The following is an 18621-nucleotide window of genomic DNA, read 5'->3' as shown; positions in this document are numbered from 1 at the left end:
CAAAGAGGCAGGGAGCAGAAAGGGGAGGAGGGAGGTCCCTCCTCCACCCAAGGCTGCCGGCTAGGCCACTCTCCTCTCTTGTGTTTATACAATCCCCAAACAAAAGCCCTCAGTTCTTTACCTCTTTCCACTTTTCCTGTCTCAAGACTTTCATCGCCACTCTCTCTTTCTCGAACATGAAAAAATGCTAATAAACATAAAACCATTTTAATTGTTACTAATAAAATGCTTAACTAATTCCATGGATCTATCGATCTTCCCATTCCATACCCGCCCTTCGTCCCCTAATTTTTTTCATTCAGCCAACGAATAATTTGCATAGGATGGTAAAATAAGGCTTTATCAGGTGTGCTTGGGCCTAACAAAAGTCAACTGAGAAACCTTTTGCTAGAATAAGATAATGTGGTTGCAAAGTGCCAGTGCCGTAGTCTATTGGAGGGGATTTAAATGCAATCAAGTTTATGTCGGAGAGATTGGGTGGGAGAACGGCAGCTGGTGGATCAACAACAAAAGGATTAGCCGTGCATCTATTTGAAGGGTTTTGATCTCCCCGACCTTCGCTGCTAAGGTTTTCTTCTCTATCTATCAAGTTTATTCTATCGATCTATGTATCAAAATTACATTAGCAACAGGTTAACGTTCCTGCACTTTATGGAGACTACTGTAAGGCAGGCGGTTCAAGCTCTCACCAAGATATGAAGAATGAGAATTAGGGAAGGATACGTATATCAACAACCGCGGAATTTAGCATCACCTTGGAGCAAGCAGGGCACAACCATAAATCATTATGATCTGGTGCAGTATGGCTCTAGATGGGGGAGAACAATTCTCAGCTAGTCGCCACTTTCTCAATTTCATATTGGTGAGTTGCAGTTATCCCATCCATCATTTACAACAGTGGCTACCCAATACTGAATCAACATGCGAAGGGCTAACAATATAAGAATCTTAACGGCATATTGAAGAAAACAGAATGAACGCAAACTGAACGCAAACCATAATGTTTACTCGACCTTCCAGAGCATTAAATTGAAGTTGGCATAAATCTATAAACCCATTTCACAAACAAGGACATATTCAACACGATCCTCGTACTTGGGAAAGGCAGTACAATGCATAAGCAATAAACGTGTCAACGCAAGGACTTTTTAATTCAAATCTACAACATTAGACTCCAACATCAAGAACAACACATCAATCACAGACTGAAGCAGTTAAACCAGGTACTACAAAAGCTCAAAGAGGATCCTAATCAACCACAGTTTAATAAACTTCAAATCCAAAGGCAGAGTTGATCTGAGCCAAAAGAGGTCCATGGGTTCAATTATTAGGACTCACCGAACCTAAGAAATTCCAGAACAGAATTTTAACCAAATTTATTGATCACTAATGCGCCAAATCAAAACCAATAAAAAAAAACAAATATCAGGCTATACAGGAAGGGCCAATAACAAATAATAAGCATCGGCATAATTTAGAGACGATAGCTGAAAACACACTTTCTCTAGGTCTCTTATCCAGACTGCAACCAACGAAGCTATGAATCACTTTTTCAAATGATTAAAAAAAAAAAAAAACAAATCATGACTTGTAAAACTCTGCATATACATTTATTAAAGCAAAGAAAAAAAAATTAGAAATAGAAAAGCTTGCTACATCAAGGTAGAACTAGAAAACAGAACTAGTAGCTCCTACAGTTCCTGGGAGTAATTAAGCAGTATCCTATTTATCAGGAAACTATAATATGAATAGGAAACGAACAAAATCATGATAAAAGAGTAAATATCTAATACCTTAAAAGCATGACAGAAAGATTGAGGAACACCACACTCACATTACCACCTCCAACCTCATATTTTCAACAAGTTTTCCTCTTCCCATACAGAGAACATTCAAGGAAAACGATTTCTCATAAATTCCCAATTTATTTAAATTAGTAAGTTGTTTTTATCCTTGTTTGAAAAAAAGACTGCATAGGCGCATCTCTGCCAGTACAAATTGTTGACATATTTGGAACGTAACTACTAAAATACTGATAAAAAATCCAATTGAAAAGGTCCTAGTGCGTGCAAAGACTTGCAAAAAAAACAAATAGAAAGGAAGTCTGCCAACATCATACAATCAAAATGAAAAATCCAAATAAAACACATATACGAAGACATTTTTAGTCGACATCAGGCATATTGATCATCATAAAAAAGAAACCCCAGAAATATCATCCAAAATGTATGTATATTGGTCATCAAATCCAAGGCACTTCAAGAATACAGAGCATTGTTTCCGAAGGTAGTAGCATTTTTCTAAACTTTGATTACGACTAAAAACTTAAATTGATAAAAATGATGAGAGCATACGTAAAAAGGATTCAACAAGAGCACGTTCGAAAGAGCAGTAAAATTGCAAAAACAGCCAAATCCCACTCGTTGGGATTGTCAATAACATCAGACGACATAGAACACAAGGTACATAAGACATCGAGGTACATAGAATACTTGCGAGGTACATAAGACATCGCAACTCAAGAAAAGCAACAATAATGATATAATCAGTAATGTCAAACAAAACCAAGTTCCATTTCACCAAATAAAATTGAACATACCAACAACAAGGTAACAATAGATGTCCAAAACTTGTTCCTAAAGTAATAACATATTTCAAAACAAAAACAAGGCGCACCCCTCGGGAACTCTACTAAAGCAAACAGCCAACAATTAATCAATCATTCTTCCTTCTGAAAGAGCACCCCTCGGTAAGTCTAGCGCGCCCACCAGTCGGCTGGCACAGCACCGTCTGGCAGTTTCCACACACCACCACCGTTTGCGAGTGACTGAACACCGTCGTTCTGCATTCAATTTATAATTCATTGGTTTTTTTTTTTTCATTTATTGTTCAATTTCGAAAACAAACAAACATCGAGTCTTTCAACTTGCATCCAATGCTTTAAAAAATGACGAGCAAAGTTAAGCATAACAAGTTATATTCCAAAGAATTAACAGCGAAACTTACATGTTGAAGCAACCCTGGCACTTGACGTCCTGAAAAAAAATTCAAACCAAATAAGTATCAAGAGGTAAAAAAAATAAAAAGAATTAGAAGAATAATAAGTATAATTACCATGAAGAACGAGTTGGGAGATTGCACGAGACGCTTGAGCTTGTGCTTCCTCTTCTCGAGCTCGGCCGGAGGATTGAGCAGATCGATGTCGTTTTGAAGAACCTGAACATTCCAAGTTACAAGGAAACCATCAAAATCTCAGAAAACGAACCAAAACCAAGGAACGGGAAAAGTGAAAGAAACGATTCGGATAGAAATGTATCGGCGGCCTCACCATCTTGACTGGAAAGAGAAGTTGACAAAGAACGCGAACAATAGAAGAAGTGACAAAGAACGCGAACCCTAGAAGAAGCTCTGCCGAGAGCGCGACAATGTGCGGTGAATGCAGTCGAAGAAGAAGTGTTTGGAAATCAGGATGAATATAAAGGGCCTACTGAAAGATGTGGGCCGTTAGATTTGTAGGAAATTAGATCTCAGCGCTTCATTTGTCCTTTCTGGAGGTATCTAGGGCAACACTAACCTGAAGGGGGTATAAAAGTCTATTCGCTATTAAGTATCATTTATATCATGCTTCCGCATTTTCACCCCGCAGACCACACTTATTTTCATCCCTTCCTTTTTTTTTTTCACCACTTGATTACTCATTAGCTAACTCACAAACAAAAAAAAAAAAAATTACCCACTAGCTAGAAACTACTTCTACACGTCCTAAAAAAAATCCTAAAAACTTAAAACTACTCCTACACCAGGTCGAAAAGCCGGCCCATTATAACCGGCCACCAACCCATAATTGGTAATCGGCCAACTACATTTAAAAGCGGTTAAACATAATCGGTAATCCGCTACTTCGAGATTGTTACTAGTTTTCGCATTTTCAAACAATTGGTTATATATAATATACATATATTTTTTTTAAAAAAAAAAAGAAAGTAAAATAACATCATTTTACTCTAGGGTCTTTTATTTTTTTTTGAGTAATTTTACTCTAGGGTTTACACTTTTAGTCTTTTAAGTTTTACCATAGCTTTACTTGCAGTTATACAATTTTTTTTTTTTCTTCTTTTGTTACCATGTAGAAACACAAGCACTTGTAAGTTGTAATCCAATGCATGACAGACTACCTAGAAAAATGGTCAACTCAAGCCATGATGTTCTAAGATACAATTGGCAGATATTAAATCTTGTTACTTATTTCAGGTATTCTTTTGGTATTTGCACCCTAGTCATTAAGAATGATTTTTCTAAAATAATTAGTTAATTATAGTAAAGATATATTCAGAAATTTGAAAAAGTGCCAAAAAAAATAATAATAAAAGCCCTAATTGTTTTTAAAAAAGGAATTAACATATATATATATATATATATATATATATATATATATATACAAATTAAGCTCAAAAAGTAGGCCCAATACCAAAAATAGGCCCCAAATGCCCAATTTTTTTAAGACCAATTACCGGTGCAAATAATCAACTACTAACCGATTACATAACCAGGTAATCGGTTCCGGTTTTCTCATTTGACCAACGGCTACTTCAATTGCGGTTAGTAGTTTTAACCAATAACAATAACTAGGTTTTCACTCATATTACACACTCATTTTTTGGTTCCACCAAATATCAAAAAACAAAAATACGCTCGCTTGCTTGGGTGAGCGATTTTTTCTTTGTTTGTTGTATTCATTTTTATTTCTTTTAAAATTGTGAATATAAAAAAATAAAAAAATTATGTTCGAATAGTTTATAAAATTGAAAAAACATGTTTAAAAAGATTAATTAAATGAAATATAATACAACATTCAAGTGTTGGGTGATAGTGATTTTCGTGGTTTTTCTTTGTAGAAACCAATGCAAGCTAATGATTAAGAATTATTTTTATGTATTTTTTAAAATAAAAATAAAAATAAAAATTAAAGGAGAGTTGATTTCATTCTCAAAAACTGAATTTGTTTTAGAATCCATGTTTGGTTGTGTGACGGTTTATCTTCACGAAAATATTTTTATGGAAAATGATTAACATGATAAAAATGATTTTATAAGGAAGAGGTAACACTGTGCAACAAAAACCTGGCTCAATCTGATTCCGGAGGGTAATGGCGTCGGAGGAGTTAGTGTTAAAGTTGGTCTGTTGATGTATTGCTCAGAAAATAAAAACAAGTTGTTGAGAGTGGGATTTGAACCCACGCCCTTTCGGACCAGAACCTTAATCTGGCGCCTTAGACCAACTCGGCCATCTCAACGTTACGTTAGAATGATATAAACGTTTTTATATAAACTAGTGTATTAATGCGGAATCCCATTTTCATTCAAGTTGTTGGGATTTGTATCCGTTTTTAGGCTTGGAAAATTCTTCATTTTTCAATGTTTTTTTCTTCCCCACAGACTTGTGTCCGCGATACGAGTTCCTAAACTAGGAAAGATACTGATAGATCTCTCCTTCTAAGTTCTAACCCTTCTCGGGGGATTTCATCCGCAAATTTGCATTATTTTCTTTTTCTTTTATGTAATGTATGGTAAATTGGTAATCTTGGGGAGGCCCATATCATGAATTCGGCCCAACGACTAGAGAAGTCATGCCCAACGACCCTCTTGCAAACAGCTAATTGTCTTAGCCAATAGCCCCCATAGAGAAGGAAAATCTTGGATTCTTGATCTAGTTTTTCGAGCAATATATAGTCTTGGAAGGTTTTGAGCTGCAAGCCTGCACCCAACTCCTGGACCTACTACTGCGGGCTCCCACAATACAAAGACATCATCATGGACTTGGAGCTGGCTGGTTTCTGGACTCATAAAAGTCTTGGAAATCTATGCTTTAATCTTTTGTTCAGGCCTAACAATTTTTTCTTGCTTTATTTTTGGCAAAATATTGAATCTCTTTGTAGATTTTGCTTTTTAAACTCCAATTTTCAATTTGACGGATTTAAGGCCCGAGTTAACCAATATTTTAAATTTAAAACTTGTTTTCATTTTTTTCTCATATAAATAATAAGAAAAAAAAAAAGAGGTGAAAATAATATTATTAGCTTAAAAAGAATTCATCATCTTTCTGTACGTGGGTGCCTGTAGATTCCTGGGGGTGGAAACTTCCATCCCACACTGCGGACAGTCTTTTGTCTGCTTGAAATGCACAAGAGTGTCGGCCAAACAGACCCCCTTTTGTTTTGAAGCAAATTTTTGGCCACGGGTGTGACAAGTGACAGCTTGATGAGGTCATGGAAGGTGTAACCTACTGTGCTAATTGCTAATGCTATCATGCATATGCCCATCCCCATGTGTGATGCCACCTAAAACATGTAATAAGTAGTAGCAAATCCTTTCCCAATTGTTTATCATCTATCTTAGAAAGAAAAAAAGTATAAAGGCCCCCCCCTTTTGAAATGATGTTTCCTCTTACAATATCTTGGTTCAGCACTAAAGCTGTAAAGCGAGCTTCTCCATGATTGCCAATTTCATAGCATTGTCCTATCTATATTCTTTCATGGGGTTTGTTGCATGCTCTTGTTGTTCTTAATCTTTTTTCATCTTCTCAATCTTACTAGTCTTCTGGGAGCAACACTGGCATTTATGGTTGAATACTTCATTTCTGACCAGGCTTATCTCGAGCAAAGAAATATAGCTATTGATTGGGTTTGAAATTCTACAATAAACTTTTTTTTAATTGATTCTAAAGTATCTGATTTTAAGGAAAAAATAGGTACTAATAAGTAGTTTTGACCAATAATTTATAATTGATTCACAGCTTACAGGACAAGGCCACGTGTGTAGGACCTCCATAGCCTCTACAATTCCCTTACATTATTTCCTAAAATCCCACCCACAATGTGTTATTTAAACATTTCCCTTCCACCTTTCCTATCAGCGGGTAGACAGAAACAGATTTATAGAGAGAAAAAAAGCCTTTTAAATATGAGAGAACCCCCTGTAAGTTGTTATGTACACTTTCTTTAGAACATTCTCACGGTCCACGCTTTTGCTGAGGCAGTGTTGTAAAATTCAGTTCAACAGAAAGAAAGGCTACAGCTTTTGGTCTTATCTTATCTGATCGATCGAGCAAACTCACCATCACCATTCAATTATTTGATCAAGAACTATCACAGCACAATTCTTTGGAACTCATAATTCATGCCAAACTACAGTTAATTGGTGACAAGTTCTAGAGCTGCCAAAAGCTCTTATTCCCAAGGATGTTGCCAAGGTATGATCCAAATGACAATGAAGCTGGCATGAAGCTTTTGGAAGACCTGACCACAAATGCGCACCAAGTGCAACAACAGGTATTAGAGAAGATACTAACTCAAAATGTTCACACAGAATATCTTAGGAGCTTTCTCAATGGCCATTCCAATAAGAAACTTTTCAAGGAGAAAGTTCCTGTTGTGAATTATGAAGATATCAAACCTTACATCGAGCGGATTGCCAATGGAGAGCCATCAGAGATCATTTCAGCTCAACCCATCACCGAGCTCCTCACAAGGTATAGAAATTGTTCGTTAATCTCTTTTTTTCCCCTCTCAAAGTTACTTCATATCTTTTGCCATTCCCTCTAAATGTTATCCATCTTTCATGCAGCTCAGGAACTTCAGGTGGGCAGCCAAAAATGATGCCTTCAACTGCTGAAGACTTGGACAGAAAAACATTCTTCTACAATATCCTTATGCCTGTGATGAACAAGTGAGAAGCTAGACTTTCTCCTTCTTTTTTTGTTTGTTTGTTCTTCACGGTGAAAGCAAGGGTACTAATTACTAAACGTGTAATTATGAATTCAGGTATGTGGATGGGTTGGATCAAGGAAAAGCAATGTACCTTCTGTTTATCAAACCAGAAATTATTGCTCCTTCTGGTTTAATGGCAAGCCCTGTCCTAACAAGCTATTACAAGAGCAATAATTTCAGAAACCGCCCTTTCAATCGGTTCAATGTGTACACGAGCCCAGACGAGGCTATCCTGTGTCCAGACAACAAACAGAGCATGTACTGCCAATTACTTTGTGGTTTAGTACAGAGGGACGAGGTTCTAAGGGTTGGTGCTGTTTTTGCTTCCGCTTTCCTGCGGGCTATCAAATGCTTAGAGGATTACTGGAGAGAGCTGTGTTCTAATATTAGAACCGGTCATGTCAGTGACTGGATCACCAACCCCAGTTGTAGAAACGCTGTATCTTTAATCCTTAGCAAACCCAATTCAGATTTGGCTGATTTGATCGAGCAAGAGTGTGGCAGGAAATCATGGGAAGGTATAATAAAAAGGGTTTGGCCTAGAACCAAGTACATTGAAGTCATTGTAACAGGGTCTATGGCCCAATACATCCCGACGCTTGAATTTTACAGCGGTGGACTCCCTTTAGTGTCAACTATGTATGCTTCTTCTGAATGCTACCTTGGTATCAATTTCAAACCGCTCAGCAAGCCATCTGATGTGTCTTACACACTTCTCCCTAACATGGCTTACTTTGAGTTCCTACATGTGGAGAAAAACCATGAACAGGTGTCTGAGGAGATCCAATGCAATACTACTGTTTCTGATAAAAATTGCACGCAGAAAGAGTATAAAAAGGAAAGAATGGAATTAGTGGATCTAGTGGACGTGAAGCTTGGTCACTATTACGAACTTGTCGTCACGACTTTTACAGGTGAGTTTTTCCTTCTTCAGATCTGACCCACACGCCTCTTTTTTTTTTTTCTTTTTTCTTTTCTTTTCTTTTTCCTGCTTTAGTCTTCAATAATAGGAAATATATTACTGATACCCCAGAAATTAATCCCACGTTCGAAAGATAAAAATTACCCACATGGAAATTTTAATTGTAAGTTGACTAGCCGGTTTAGAGTGATATAAGAGAAGGTGTTGATTATTATTATTATTTAAAAAAAAAAAAAAAAAAGCTTTAAAAAGCTTATGCTGGAATGTTCATAACTTCATATGATCGATATATATGCGGTTCTTTTTCTCTCATTGTATGTGAATTAGTTTTCAGGCCTATACAGATACAGAGTTGGAGACGTTCTCATGGTTACTGGTTTCCACAACAAAGCTCCTCAGTTCCGGTTTGTGCACCGTCGAAATGTGGTTTTAAGCATCGACACTGACAAAACAAATGAAGACGACCTGTTGAATGCAGTGACACAAGCAAAGTGCCTGCTTGAGCCGCTCGGCTTCCTCCTGACTGAGTACACTAGCTATGCTGACACTTCATCGATCCCAGGTCATTATGTACTATTTTGGGAGCTTAAAATGAAAGGAAATAATGATTTGCCAGAGCTTGATGAGGCTATAATGGAACAATGCTGCTCCATAGTGGAAGATTCACTGGATTATGTCTATAGGAGATGCAGGAAAAAGGATAATTCAATTGGACCCTTAGAGATAAGGGTGGTGAAGCATGGGACATTTGATGCATTGATGGATCTTTGTGTGTCTCAAGGGTCTTCTGTCAACCAATACAAGACTCCCAGGTGCATTAAATCAGAGGAAGCCTTTAATATTTTGGATGCAAGAGTTGTGGGAAGGTTTTTCAGCAAAAATGTTCCTTTTTAGGAGCCATTTAGGATGTAAGTAAAACTAAATAAAATGAGAATGACACGGTTGTCAGTGGTGACTTTTCATTGTTTTTGCTAAATTCTGGAGGTTAATTTTCCGGCACTGATGCCAGGAATCCTTTCAGACTTGATTTGTAGAAGTTCTTGTCTTCTTCTGTGTTTTTTTTTTTTTTTTTTTTTGGTTCAATGTGTATGCTGGATATTTATGAAATTTAATTATCATATATATTAGGCAAGTTCTTTCTTCATTTGTGCCACTGAATATCTAATTTTCCTTGAGCTTGCATCATAATTATAAAAGGAGATTGATTCGCCAACATACACGAGAAAAGTGATTTGAGGATTTTAAGTTGCGTAGGGAAAGACTAATTAACGATGTCTCACACGGCTAACTTTGATGTCTCAAAGAGTCAAAGTGGTCAGTTGAGAATGGGGCAAGATGGCGTTTTCCATTCATTGAATCTGATGGCTGAAGCAAAATGTGCGTGCTTGCAGGTGTCATTGCACTATCACTATCAAATGCTATCCTTTCCGAGTAAATTACGACGAAAATCATGCAATAGTGTAAAACTACTAATAATACTTTGAACTTTATCAAACATGTAAATGAAGACTAAACTTGATATGCGCATGAAAAAAGGTTAATGATGTATGCATGTCTACGAGAGAATATGAGCTCGATCATACCAGTTGAAATTTAAGTACGACAATCCTTAAAATTAAAATTTGAACAAATTAACAGACATATATATATATATATATATATATATATATATATATAATTCATCTATATATATATATAGTAGGGAAAAGTGTAAAAATGGACATCAATTTGATTAAAATCGAACATCCATGGAACTCAATCACGGTGTTCTCGGGTCGTGCCACGCAATAAATCAGAGTGACAAAAACATTCAATCAGATTGACTTGCGTCGCCTGGTTTGAGTGTTGTCATAACAGAGGTGACAGGCAGGAGCGTGATAAATTACATGTTGTGAAAAGGATTTGTAGATATGCAGGCAAAGGCTAAGATGCGGCCACGACTAGAGGGAATTGAAGTAGGCGGAAATCCACGAACCACCAAGGGCATAGCAAGGGGACAATGAGAGCAACCCGAGGAGACAAAAAACTGTTCAAGGGAGGGGGGAAAGTCTATACAAAGCCAAGCCCTTTGGAATTTGTCTCGTGCATTTATGGGGAACATGTGGCCTTAACCACCACCATTTCTAGCCCATCAAAGATATGGCTCCACTTGCAACTTTTTTGTGTGAAGCAGAATGCTTTCAAAGCTATAATCAATATTCAATTAAATTAAGCACATATAAAGGAGTTGCATGCATTTGCATTCTGCTGCTGGTCACATGTTGAGTGGTGATTGGACAGTTTTCTAACAGGTTAATTTTCAGCTAGGTCGCAGTGATCAGGAACCAAAGGTTGGGGTGCATCAATCAATGTCTAAAGGGGTTGGCATTTGGCAGTTAGTAAGAGGCTAAGGGCCACGGCTATATTACTGACCAGAGCCACACGTGTGTTGAAATAGTTTAGGAGAAAAAGACAAGCTTTCTAGCTGTCTTTGACTCAAAAACCCTTACAACCCCACCCATTCCCTCAAACCCTTATGCATGCAAAATAGAATTGAGAATGGGACTTTTCCCCGTTGCTTTCTTCAGGATAAGGTCACGTCATTGTGTTATGTAGTGAAAATGAAAGGACAATGAGGGTGGGTCATTCTTGCTTCTCCAGATTAAGAGCTAGCTCCGATCCTTCTCCCCATGGTAACTCGCCATACCAATCTCTTATCTCTATCATCACTGCATTTGCTTCTGTACGTCATGCTTGAAACTTCATTAACCTTTAACTTAATTAATCCCCACAAGCAGGAACTAGCTAGCTAGCTAGGCTCCAATTCTAATTCACACTTGTTGGTGCAAAAGAGGGAAATCAACAACTGTTTGGAAGACAGTGTACACGAGAAGATGTTATGTAGAGAGGATCAAGATGATTACAGCGTGGGGACATGGCTGTACTTACCAAAAGACAATATGATTCTAGACTTATGGCTTGCTCGTACGTGCGTGCTAGATTGCATTAAAATACTGGGGTATCTATATATACAACTGATAGATCAACGAAATCTATATATATATATATATATATAGAGAGAGAGAGAGAGAGAGAGAGAATGCAATCAAGTCTTTCCTCCAAGCTAGGGAATGTGTCAAGTACGGGTGGGACTAGTACTTACTACTTAATTACTCTTGTATTATTCCCAAGGAATAAAAAATTTCATGTTTATCAAAACTTAATTACTACTAAAGCACCAGTCTTTAATTTAACGATATTGTGAAATCTCCTAGCTAGATGTATTGATAGAGATGATACGCACCACACAGAAATTGTTGTCAGAGTGATTAAATTTGGTGGTGCACGACAATTACAATTGCCAGAGGATCGGGGGGGCACAAGACAAATTCGCAATGGCACCAGTGCACCAGCACCCGCTGACAAGGACTTCTCATGCCATGGCTAGCCCCCACAGCCCACAAGTTCTAGGGCAAACTGTTCTGATGGGGCATGGTCTTTTTACATAACAGCGATTGCTTGATGCCTACGGGCCCATTTTGGTAGGCCAACGGGCTTCCATTTAACTAACACGTAAGGCCTGAAAACAGAGAGATTTCTACAATGATTTTCATCATGCCCACAAACAAACAGCTTGCTGCTTGTATTTGTAAGAGTGGGCTGTATCTGACACCTGACCGAATTACCTTCACTTGTAGGGGCTGAGGGCTTTCTTTCGGCCAACCGGTCCTCATCTTGGCCCTTTAATATCTGGTTAGTGAAAAATAAAGGGAATGCTCTTCTTCTTTCAACAATGAGCCCAAGTTGAGGAGTAATTATGTAGATTAATAAAAAGCATATAATTATGTAGATTAACGTTTATCCGGAGTGGACCATATAATTAAACGAGATGAAATTCGTATTCGTCTTCTACAAAAATTGAGAGTCTTTGACCGTTCAGCACGTGGCTTGGGCCAATCAGCTCTTACTCACAAGTCACAACCAGCTGCTTAGATTGATGATCCAACGGCTCCAAGACGCCTAAACACGTCACCGTTTCTAAACCCACTGGCCCGTGATTGATTTGGTTTGGGGTCGGTAACACCCACGCATCAGACAACACTCCTCTCTTTTCTGCTCTTCATTTTGGCAATTCAGCGGCTGGCGAAAATGATGCCGCCGGAGCTCCAACCGCGGTCGTTCCGCCCCTACATCTCGTCTTCCATCAGCGCTCCCTCTTTCTCCTCCTCCTTCAGCAATGGCTCTCCCGAATCTAACCCTAACCCTAGCTCTAGCACCGTTTTCAGGTCCCCCTCATCCTCCAGATCCCTCCAGAATTCTCGCTTCTCGCCCTCCACCTTCGTCTACAACGCTCGGATTGCCATGGCGCTGGTGCCCTGCGCCGCCATCCTCCTGGACCTGGGCGGGACCCCAACGGTGCTCGCGACCCTAACGCTGGGCCTCATGGTCTCCTACATCCTCGACTCCCTTGGCTTCAAGCCCGGGGCCTTCTTCGCCGTATGGCTCTCCCTCATCTTCTCTCAGATCGCTTTCTTCTTCTCCAGCTCCCTCCGCTTCTCCGCCACCGCCGTACCCCTCGCCCTCCTCTGTGCCGAGACCAACTTCCTCATCGGTGTCTGGGCTTCCCTCCAGTTCAAGTGGATCCAAATCGAGAACCCTTCCATCGTACTCGCCCTCGAGCGCCTTCTCTTCGCGTGCGTCCCACTCGCCGCCTCGTCCCTCTTCACCTGGGCCACCATCTCCGCCGTTGGCATGCGCAACGCCGCCTACTATCTCCTCGCATTCAACTGCGTCTTCTACTGGCTCTTTTCCATTCCTCGAGTCTCCTCCTTCAAGGGCAAGCACGAGGCCAAGTACCATGGCGGGGAGGTCCCCGACGACAACCTCATCCTCGGTCCGCTCGAGAGCTGCGTGCACACTCTGAATCTGCTCTTCGTCCCTCTGCTCCTTCACCTGGCCTCTCATCACTCCCTCATCTTCTCCTCCGCCGCCTCCGTCGCCGATTTGTTCCTTCTCTTCTTCATTCCCTTCCTATTCCAACTCTACGCCTCGACGAGAGGCGCGCTTTGGTGGGTCACGAAGAATCCCCACCAGCTGCATAGTATCCGTGTTGTGAATGGCGCTGTAGCTTTGGTTGTTGTGGTTCTCTGTTTGGAGATTAGGGTCGTTTTCCATTCGTTCGGGCGTTACATTCAGGTGCCACCGCCTTTGAATTACCTTCTTGTGACCATTTCGATGCTTGGCAGTGCGGCCGGAGCTGCTGCCTATGCTGTGGGGATGGTGTCCGATGCCTTCAGCTCGATGGCTTTCACCGCCTTGGGTGTGATTGTTGGTGCTGCCGGTGCAATTGTTGTGGGATTTCCAATCTTGGTATGAAGATTTTTGTTTCAAATTGAACTAAATTAATAGAGATGTGTTATAGATTTAGAGTTCTAATGTCGGGATGATTATTACTGTGACTTGGGTTTGCACTTTGCCGGCTATACATTGATTGCTTCGCCCGAATGAGCTTATAATCCTTTACTTTTGTGCCATCATTTGCAAATAGCAAGAGGCCTTGGACAACTTCTGTATTTTCGTTGCTTATAAGTTATAATTGTCTTCTGCTTCCTCTATACATCGATTCACTAGTGCGTGTGGAACAAATGGCCGATGGTGCTACAACCTGCAAAAATAATTTAATGAACATGGGTAGTCTTTTTCTTTGTCAGTAGCTGGCTGTCTTGAATGTAACTAACAATTTGGCACTAAAATGTCTATGAGTGTGTCATCTTTTAAATTTTTATCATGACAAATCTCATCCTTTCAACTTTTGGCATGAAGCTTCAAGGCTTTCGTGTTACCCATTAGTAGCCAATGATTTTGGTAGTCGGTTTGGGAACATAAAGATCTATTGCCTTATATCTGGAATCAGAGGTTTAAGTAGTGCTAAAAGACAATTCAGTGGCAGGCTATATCTCTCGTTATGGTCATGTGCATTAGGGCTGTTTGGGATCATTCCCATAGTTGAGTACCATCCACTACTCAGCTATACTCCGCTGAGTGATTTGGGACTTGCAGCATAGATAGTTAAAGATGACCATTAACTGTTCTAAACGAGTGTGCACTTGCAAAAGATGGAGTAAATGCACATTTTTAAAAAAAAAGAAAAAAAAGAAAAAAAAAAATTACACTGTATTGAGTGTGGAAGCCTCTCCTCAATTAATGTGGTTTTATCTAATGTGAAAACTTTGGTTCACTTATGGTGCTCTTTGTTCACTATTAGTTACATTGGGGATGGATCATATTATTGTATATTTCAGTCTCTCAACTCTATTCAAAATGTTTGAGTTATTCCTTATCCTTTCTTTTGCAGTTCCTTCCACTGCCTTCAATTGCTGGCTTTTATTTGGCTCGATTTTTTACAAAGAAGAGCCTGCCATCTTATTTCAGCTTTGTTGTGCTTGGGAGTTTGATGGTTACATGGTTTGTAATGCATAATTTCTGGGACCTTAATATTTGGTTGGCAGGCATGTCCCTGAAGTCCTTCTGTAAATTCATAATTGCAAATTTTGTCCTGGCCATGGCTGTTCCTGGTCTAGCTATTCTACCTTCAAAACTTCATTTCTTGACTGAGGTTGGTTTAATCAGCCATGCGCTGCTGCTATGTCACATTGAGAATCGTTTTTTCAATTACTCCAGCATTTACTATTATGGGTTTGAGGATGAGGTGATGTATCCAAGCTACATGGTTATTGTAACAACTTTATTGGGTTTGGCTCTGGTGAGAAGACTGTCTGTTGATCATCGAATTGGGCAAAAGGCAGTTTGGATTTTGACTTGCCTCTATTCTTCTAAGCTGGCAATGCTGTTGATTACATCAAAATCTGTTGTATGGATGTCAGCTGTTCTGTTATTGGCCGTGTCTCCCCCATTGCTTCTTTACAAGTACTTATTCTGTTGCACTTTCAATGATTTTTATATTTCTCAACGCTTATTAGCCTTATCAACCTTGTTAATTCTTCGCTGCATGGGAAACATTGCAGGGATAAATCGCGAACAGGCTCAAAGATGAAAACTTGGCAAGGCTATGTACATGCTGGTGTGGTTGCTTTATCTGTCTGGTTTTGCCGGGAAACAATTTTTGAAGCCCTCCAATGGTGGAATGGGAGACCTCCATCTGATGGTTTACTTCTGGGATTTTGCATTCTCTCTGCCGGGTTGGCTTGTGTGCCCATAGTTGCTCTCCACTTCTCTCATGAACTGGTAGGCAAACCTTTTCTTTCCCAAGTTTGTCGTTTCTATTTATTCATCTTCTATTTACAGCCAAGGGGGGATTTGCTCAGGCCAAATAATTGGTGCAGCTAAACATGTTTCACTCCCTATTTAGATTCATACGGGATTTATCTATGGTTGTCATCTTCTATATTCTTAAGGCTTTAATAAATCTTATCTTGATAAGAGTTAAAAACAAAAAAAATTACCCGTTATAGCACCTTTTCTTATGAAATTTATTAAAAAAAGAATTATGTGCAGCCTTGTGGAATTTTAATTCGAACACAAGTATTACATGAGTGAAGATAATCTTAATCTGTCTTATGAGATCAATTAAGTCGGTTATCAGAATATTTCCTTAGTTTGTTCTTTCTTCTTCTTTTTTGGGGTGGGGGGTTCTTATACTGTTTATTTTCTTGGTTAAGCTTTTTGATGGGTTGACATTGCTGAACAGAAAATAGTTAGGATGATTTTCATTCATAGGCAGAGCGCTATCATTGTTTCTGAAATCTATCTAATGATACGATATTTAAGAATAGAGAGTAAACCAACAGGACTCTTTCCTATTGTCTGGCTTAAAAAAAAAACTAAACTAAACTAAACTAAACTAACCAGTCTGTGTCTCCTATTCTTTGTGCAGTCTGCTAAGAGATGCCTAGCTCTGGTGGTGGCAGCAGGTCTTCTGTTTATCATAATGCAGCCACCAATCCCATTATCATTGACTTACCGGTCTGACCTGATCAGAGCTGCCCGCCAACCTGCTGATGACGATTCCATCTATGGCATAATGACCACAAAGCCTACATGGCCAGCTTGGCTGCTTATTTTGGCAATTCTGCTTACTCTAGCAGCTGTTACGTCCATCATACCAATTAAATACATGGTTGAGTTGAGAGCGTTTTATTCGATTGCCATTGGGATCGCTCTGGGTATCTACATATCGGCTGAATTCTTTCTTCTGGCACCTGTCCTGCATGCCCTCATTGTTGTGACTATGGTCTGTGCTTCTGTGTTTGTGGTCTTCACCCATTTCCCATCTGCCTCTAGCACAAAGGTCCTACCTTGGGTATTTGCTCTTCTCGTGGCTCTCTTTCCTGTGACATATCTTTTGGAGGGCCAAGTGAGAATCAAAAACATCCTGGCAGATAGTGGATTTGGAGACATGGGGGAGGAAGAGAAGAAGCTCACCACTCTACTGGCTGTTGAGGGGGCGAGGACATCTCTTCTTGGTCTATATGCAGCTATCTTTATGCTCATAGCGTTAGAGATAAAGTTCGAACTTTCCTCACTTATGCGGGAAAAGGCTGTTGAAAGGGGTGGAATTAGACAGAATCAATCTGTTCAAAGCAGCTCTGGCAGTATTCCTCCACGAATGCGATTCATGCAACAGCGTCGGGCCTCTAATGTGCCAGCCTTTACAATCAAGAGGATGGCTGCTGAGGGAGCCTGGATGCCGGCTGTTGGTAATGTAGCTACTGTGATGTGCTTTGCTATATGCCTTATCTTGAACATAAACCTCACAGGTGGATCAAATCGTGCAATATTCTTCCTTGCGCCTATTTTGCTGCTTCTCAACCAGGACTCTGATTTTGTTGCTGGATTTGGGGACAAGCAGAGGTATTTCCCTGTTACGGTTGTCATATCAGTTTACTTGATCTTGACTGCTTTGTACAGCATATGGGAAGATGTCTGGCATGGGAATGCAGGGTGGGGCCTCCAAATTGGTGGGCCAGATTGGATCTTTGCTGTAAAGAATTTGGCCCTCCTCATTCTTACGTTACCCAGTCATATCCTTTTCAACAGGTTTGTGTGGAGTTACTTGAAGCAGTCTGATTGGACGCCATTGCTCATATTGCCCCTTAATCTGCCATCCATTATAATTACGGATGTGCTTAAGATTAGGATTTTGGGGCTTCTAGGAATTATTTATTCCCTTGCCCAGACGCTAATCTCCAGACAACAATATATCTCTGGATTGAAGTATATTTAGAGAAATACATACACTGTACAATATGCTTTGGCAATTTTCAAGTGAGGTATCAAATTTCAGGTTTGTCTTGCACTTCTTTACTGGTACTTACATTAATCGGGATTTTGTCTCCAGAATGCAAGAACTATGATCATTTGAGTTATCGTAAGTAGCCATTACACTGATTTACTCTTGGACATATGAGCTAACCTTCCAAGCAAATAATGGTTTTTGGTTACTTTACTGGTGGCCCCAACTGTAACATTTTATTGATCATAGCGGGTGTTGTATGATGTTTAGTGAATTAAGTGGTTAGTTTATGAGCGAATTGACTGGTCGTAGTTGTGCAATGGTGATTTTATTGTGAAAACTGTATGAGTTTAATGAATAGTGGTCGAAATCGTGTCTTGTATCATCATATTTTGTGCTGGAAACTTATTCCTTTTCTGGGATTTGGTTCATTGGTTGATGATACAATTTGACCATGCGGATTCTGGAGGTAATCTTGATAGAACGATTTCATATTGGCGTAGCACAAGGGGAAAAAAATGGATTTAATATGGGCGTAATTGGGAACATGTGTTGTATCAAAGATTATGTCACAGCCGTGACAAGGCTGTCTTGGTGGCAGTTTGGGTGTACACTGCACCCTTGCTAGCCACGTAGCCCAGGCATGTGAGAGGCTTGCCTTTGGCTCGAGTTGGATGTTGGGTTGGCATGCATGTCACAGCA

The 18621-nt window shown here is 39.6% G+C and overlaps 3 protein-coding genes and 1 non-coding gene across 4 annotated transcripts; 2 read left to right on the top strand and 2 right to left on the bottom strand.

Annotated features, from left to right (window-relative positions):
• Positions 1–2518: 2518 nt before the first annotated feature.
• On the bottom strand, positions 2519–3462 carry LOC132177590 (small ribosomal subunit protein eS27y). Its single transcript, XM_059589965.1, has 4 exons — positions 3329–3462; positions 3115–3216; positions 3007–3035; positions 2519–2842 (listed from the first exon to the last, which is right to left on the bottom strand). The coding sequence occupies exons 1-4, from the start codon at positions 3329–3331 to the stop codon at positions 2716–2718; spliced, it is 261 nt and encodes an 86-aa protein (XP_059445948.1). The 5' UTR covers positions 3332–3462; the 3' UTR covers positions 2519–2715.
• Positions 3463–5212: 1750 nt separating this feature from the next.
• Positions 5213–5293, bottom strand: TRNAL-AAG (transfer RNA leucine (anticodon AAG)). Its single transcript has one exon. It is a non-coding gene; the product is annotated as a tRNA-Leu (tRNA).
• Positions 5294–6934: 1641 nt separating this feature from the next.
• On the top strand, positions 6935–9718 carry LOC132177589 (indole-3-acetic acid-amido synthetase GH3.17-like). The gene is made up of 4 exons (XM_059589964.1): positions 6935–7527; positions 7623–7724; positions 7820–8679; positions 9022–9718. Exons 1-4 carry the CDS (start codon positions 7238–7240, stop codon positions 9579–9581), a joined length of 1812 nt encoding a protein of 603 aa, XP_059445947.1. The 5' UTR covers positions 6935–7237; the 3' UTR covers positions 9582–9718.
• A 2906-nt stretch (positions 9719–12624) lies between these two features.
• LOC132177587 (uncharacterized) lies at positions 12625–18052 on the top strand. Its single transcript, XM_059589962.1, has 4 exons — positions 12625–14036; positions 15022–15593; positions 15692–15911; positions 16561–18052. Exons 1-4 carry the CDS (start codon positions 12816–12818, stop codon positions 17908–17910), a joined length of 3363 nt encoding a protein of 1120 aa, XP_059445945.1. The 5' UTR covers positions 12625–12815; the 3' UTR covers positions 17911–18052.
• Positions 18053–18621: the final 569 nt, after the last annotated feature.

Source organism: Corylus avellana, chromosome ca4 (genome assembly GCF_901000735.1).
Source record: "Corylus avellana chromosome ca4, CavTom2PMs-1.0".
NCBI lineage: Eukaryota > Viridiplantae > Streptophyta > Magnoliopsida > Fagales > Betulaceae > Corylus > Corylus avellana.
The sequence above is the reverse complement of the archived record's forward strand: the minus strand, read 5'-3'. Positions and strand labels throughout refer to the sequence as shown.

Bases quoted from the DNA above. Each gene is read 5' to 3' on its own strand.
- LOC132177590 (XM_059589965.1), bottom strand. The intron at 3,036-3,114 runs GTAATTATACTT...ATTTTTTTTCAG, and splicing joins CTCCCAACTCGTTCTTCATG to GACGTCAAGTGCCAGGGTTG. The intron at 2,843-3,006 runs GTAAGTTTCGCT...AATTGAATGCAG, and splicing joins TGCCAGGGTTGCTTCAACAT to AACGACGGTGTTCAGTCACT.
- LOC132177589 (XM_059589964.1), top strand. From the start codon at position 7,238: ATGTTGCCAAGGTATGATCCAAATGACAATGAAGCTGGCATGAAGCTT. The intron at 7,528-7,622 runs GTATAGAAATTG...TCTTTCATGCAG, and splicing joins ATCACCGAGCTCCTCACAAG to CTCAGGAACTTCAGGTGGGC. The intron at 7,725-7,819 runs GTGAGAAGCTAG...TTATGAATTCAG, and splicing joins CTTATGCCTGTGATGAACAA to GTATGTGGATGGGTTGGATC.
- LOC132177587 (XM_059589962.1), top strand. From the start codon at position 12,816: ATGATGCCGCCGGAGCTCCAACCGCGGTCGTTCCGCCCCTACATCTCG. The intron at 14,037-15,021 runs GTATGAAGATTT...TTTCTTTTGCAG, and splicing joins TTGTGGGATTTCCAATCTTG to TTCCTTCCACTGCCTTCAAT. The intron at 15,912-16,560 runs GTAGGCAAACCT...TTCTTTGTGCAG, and splicing joins TCCACTTCTCTCATGAACTG to TCTGCTAAGAGATGCCTAGC.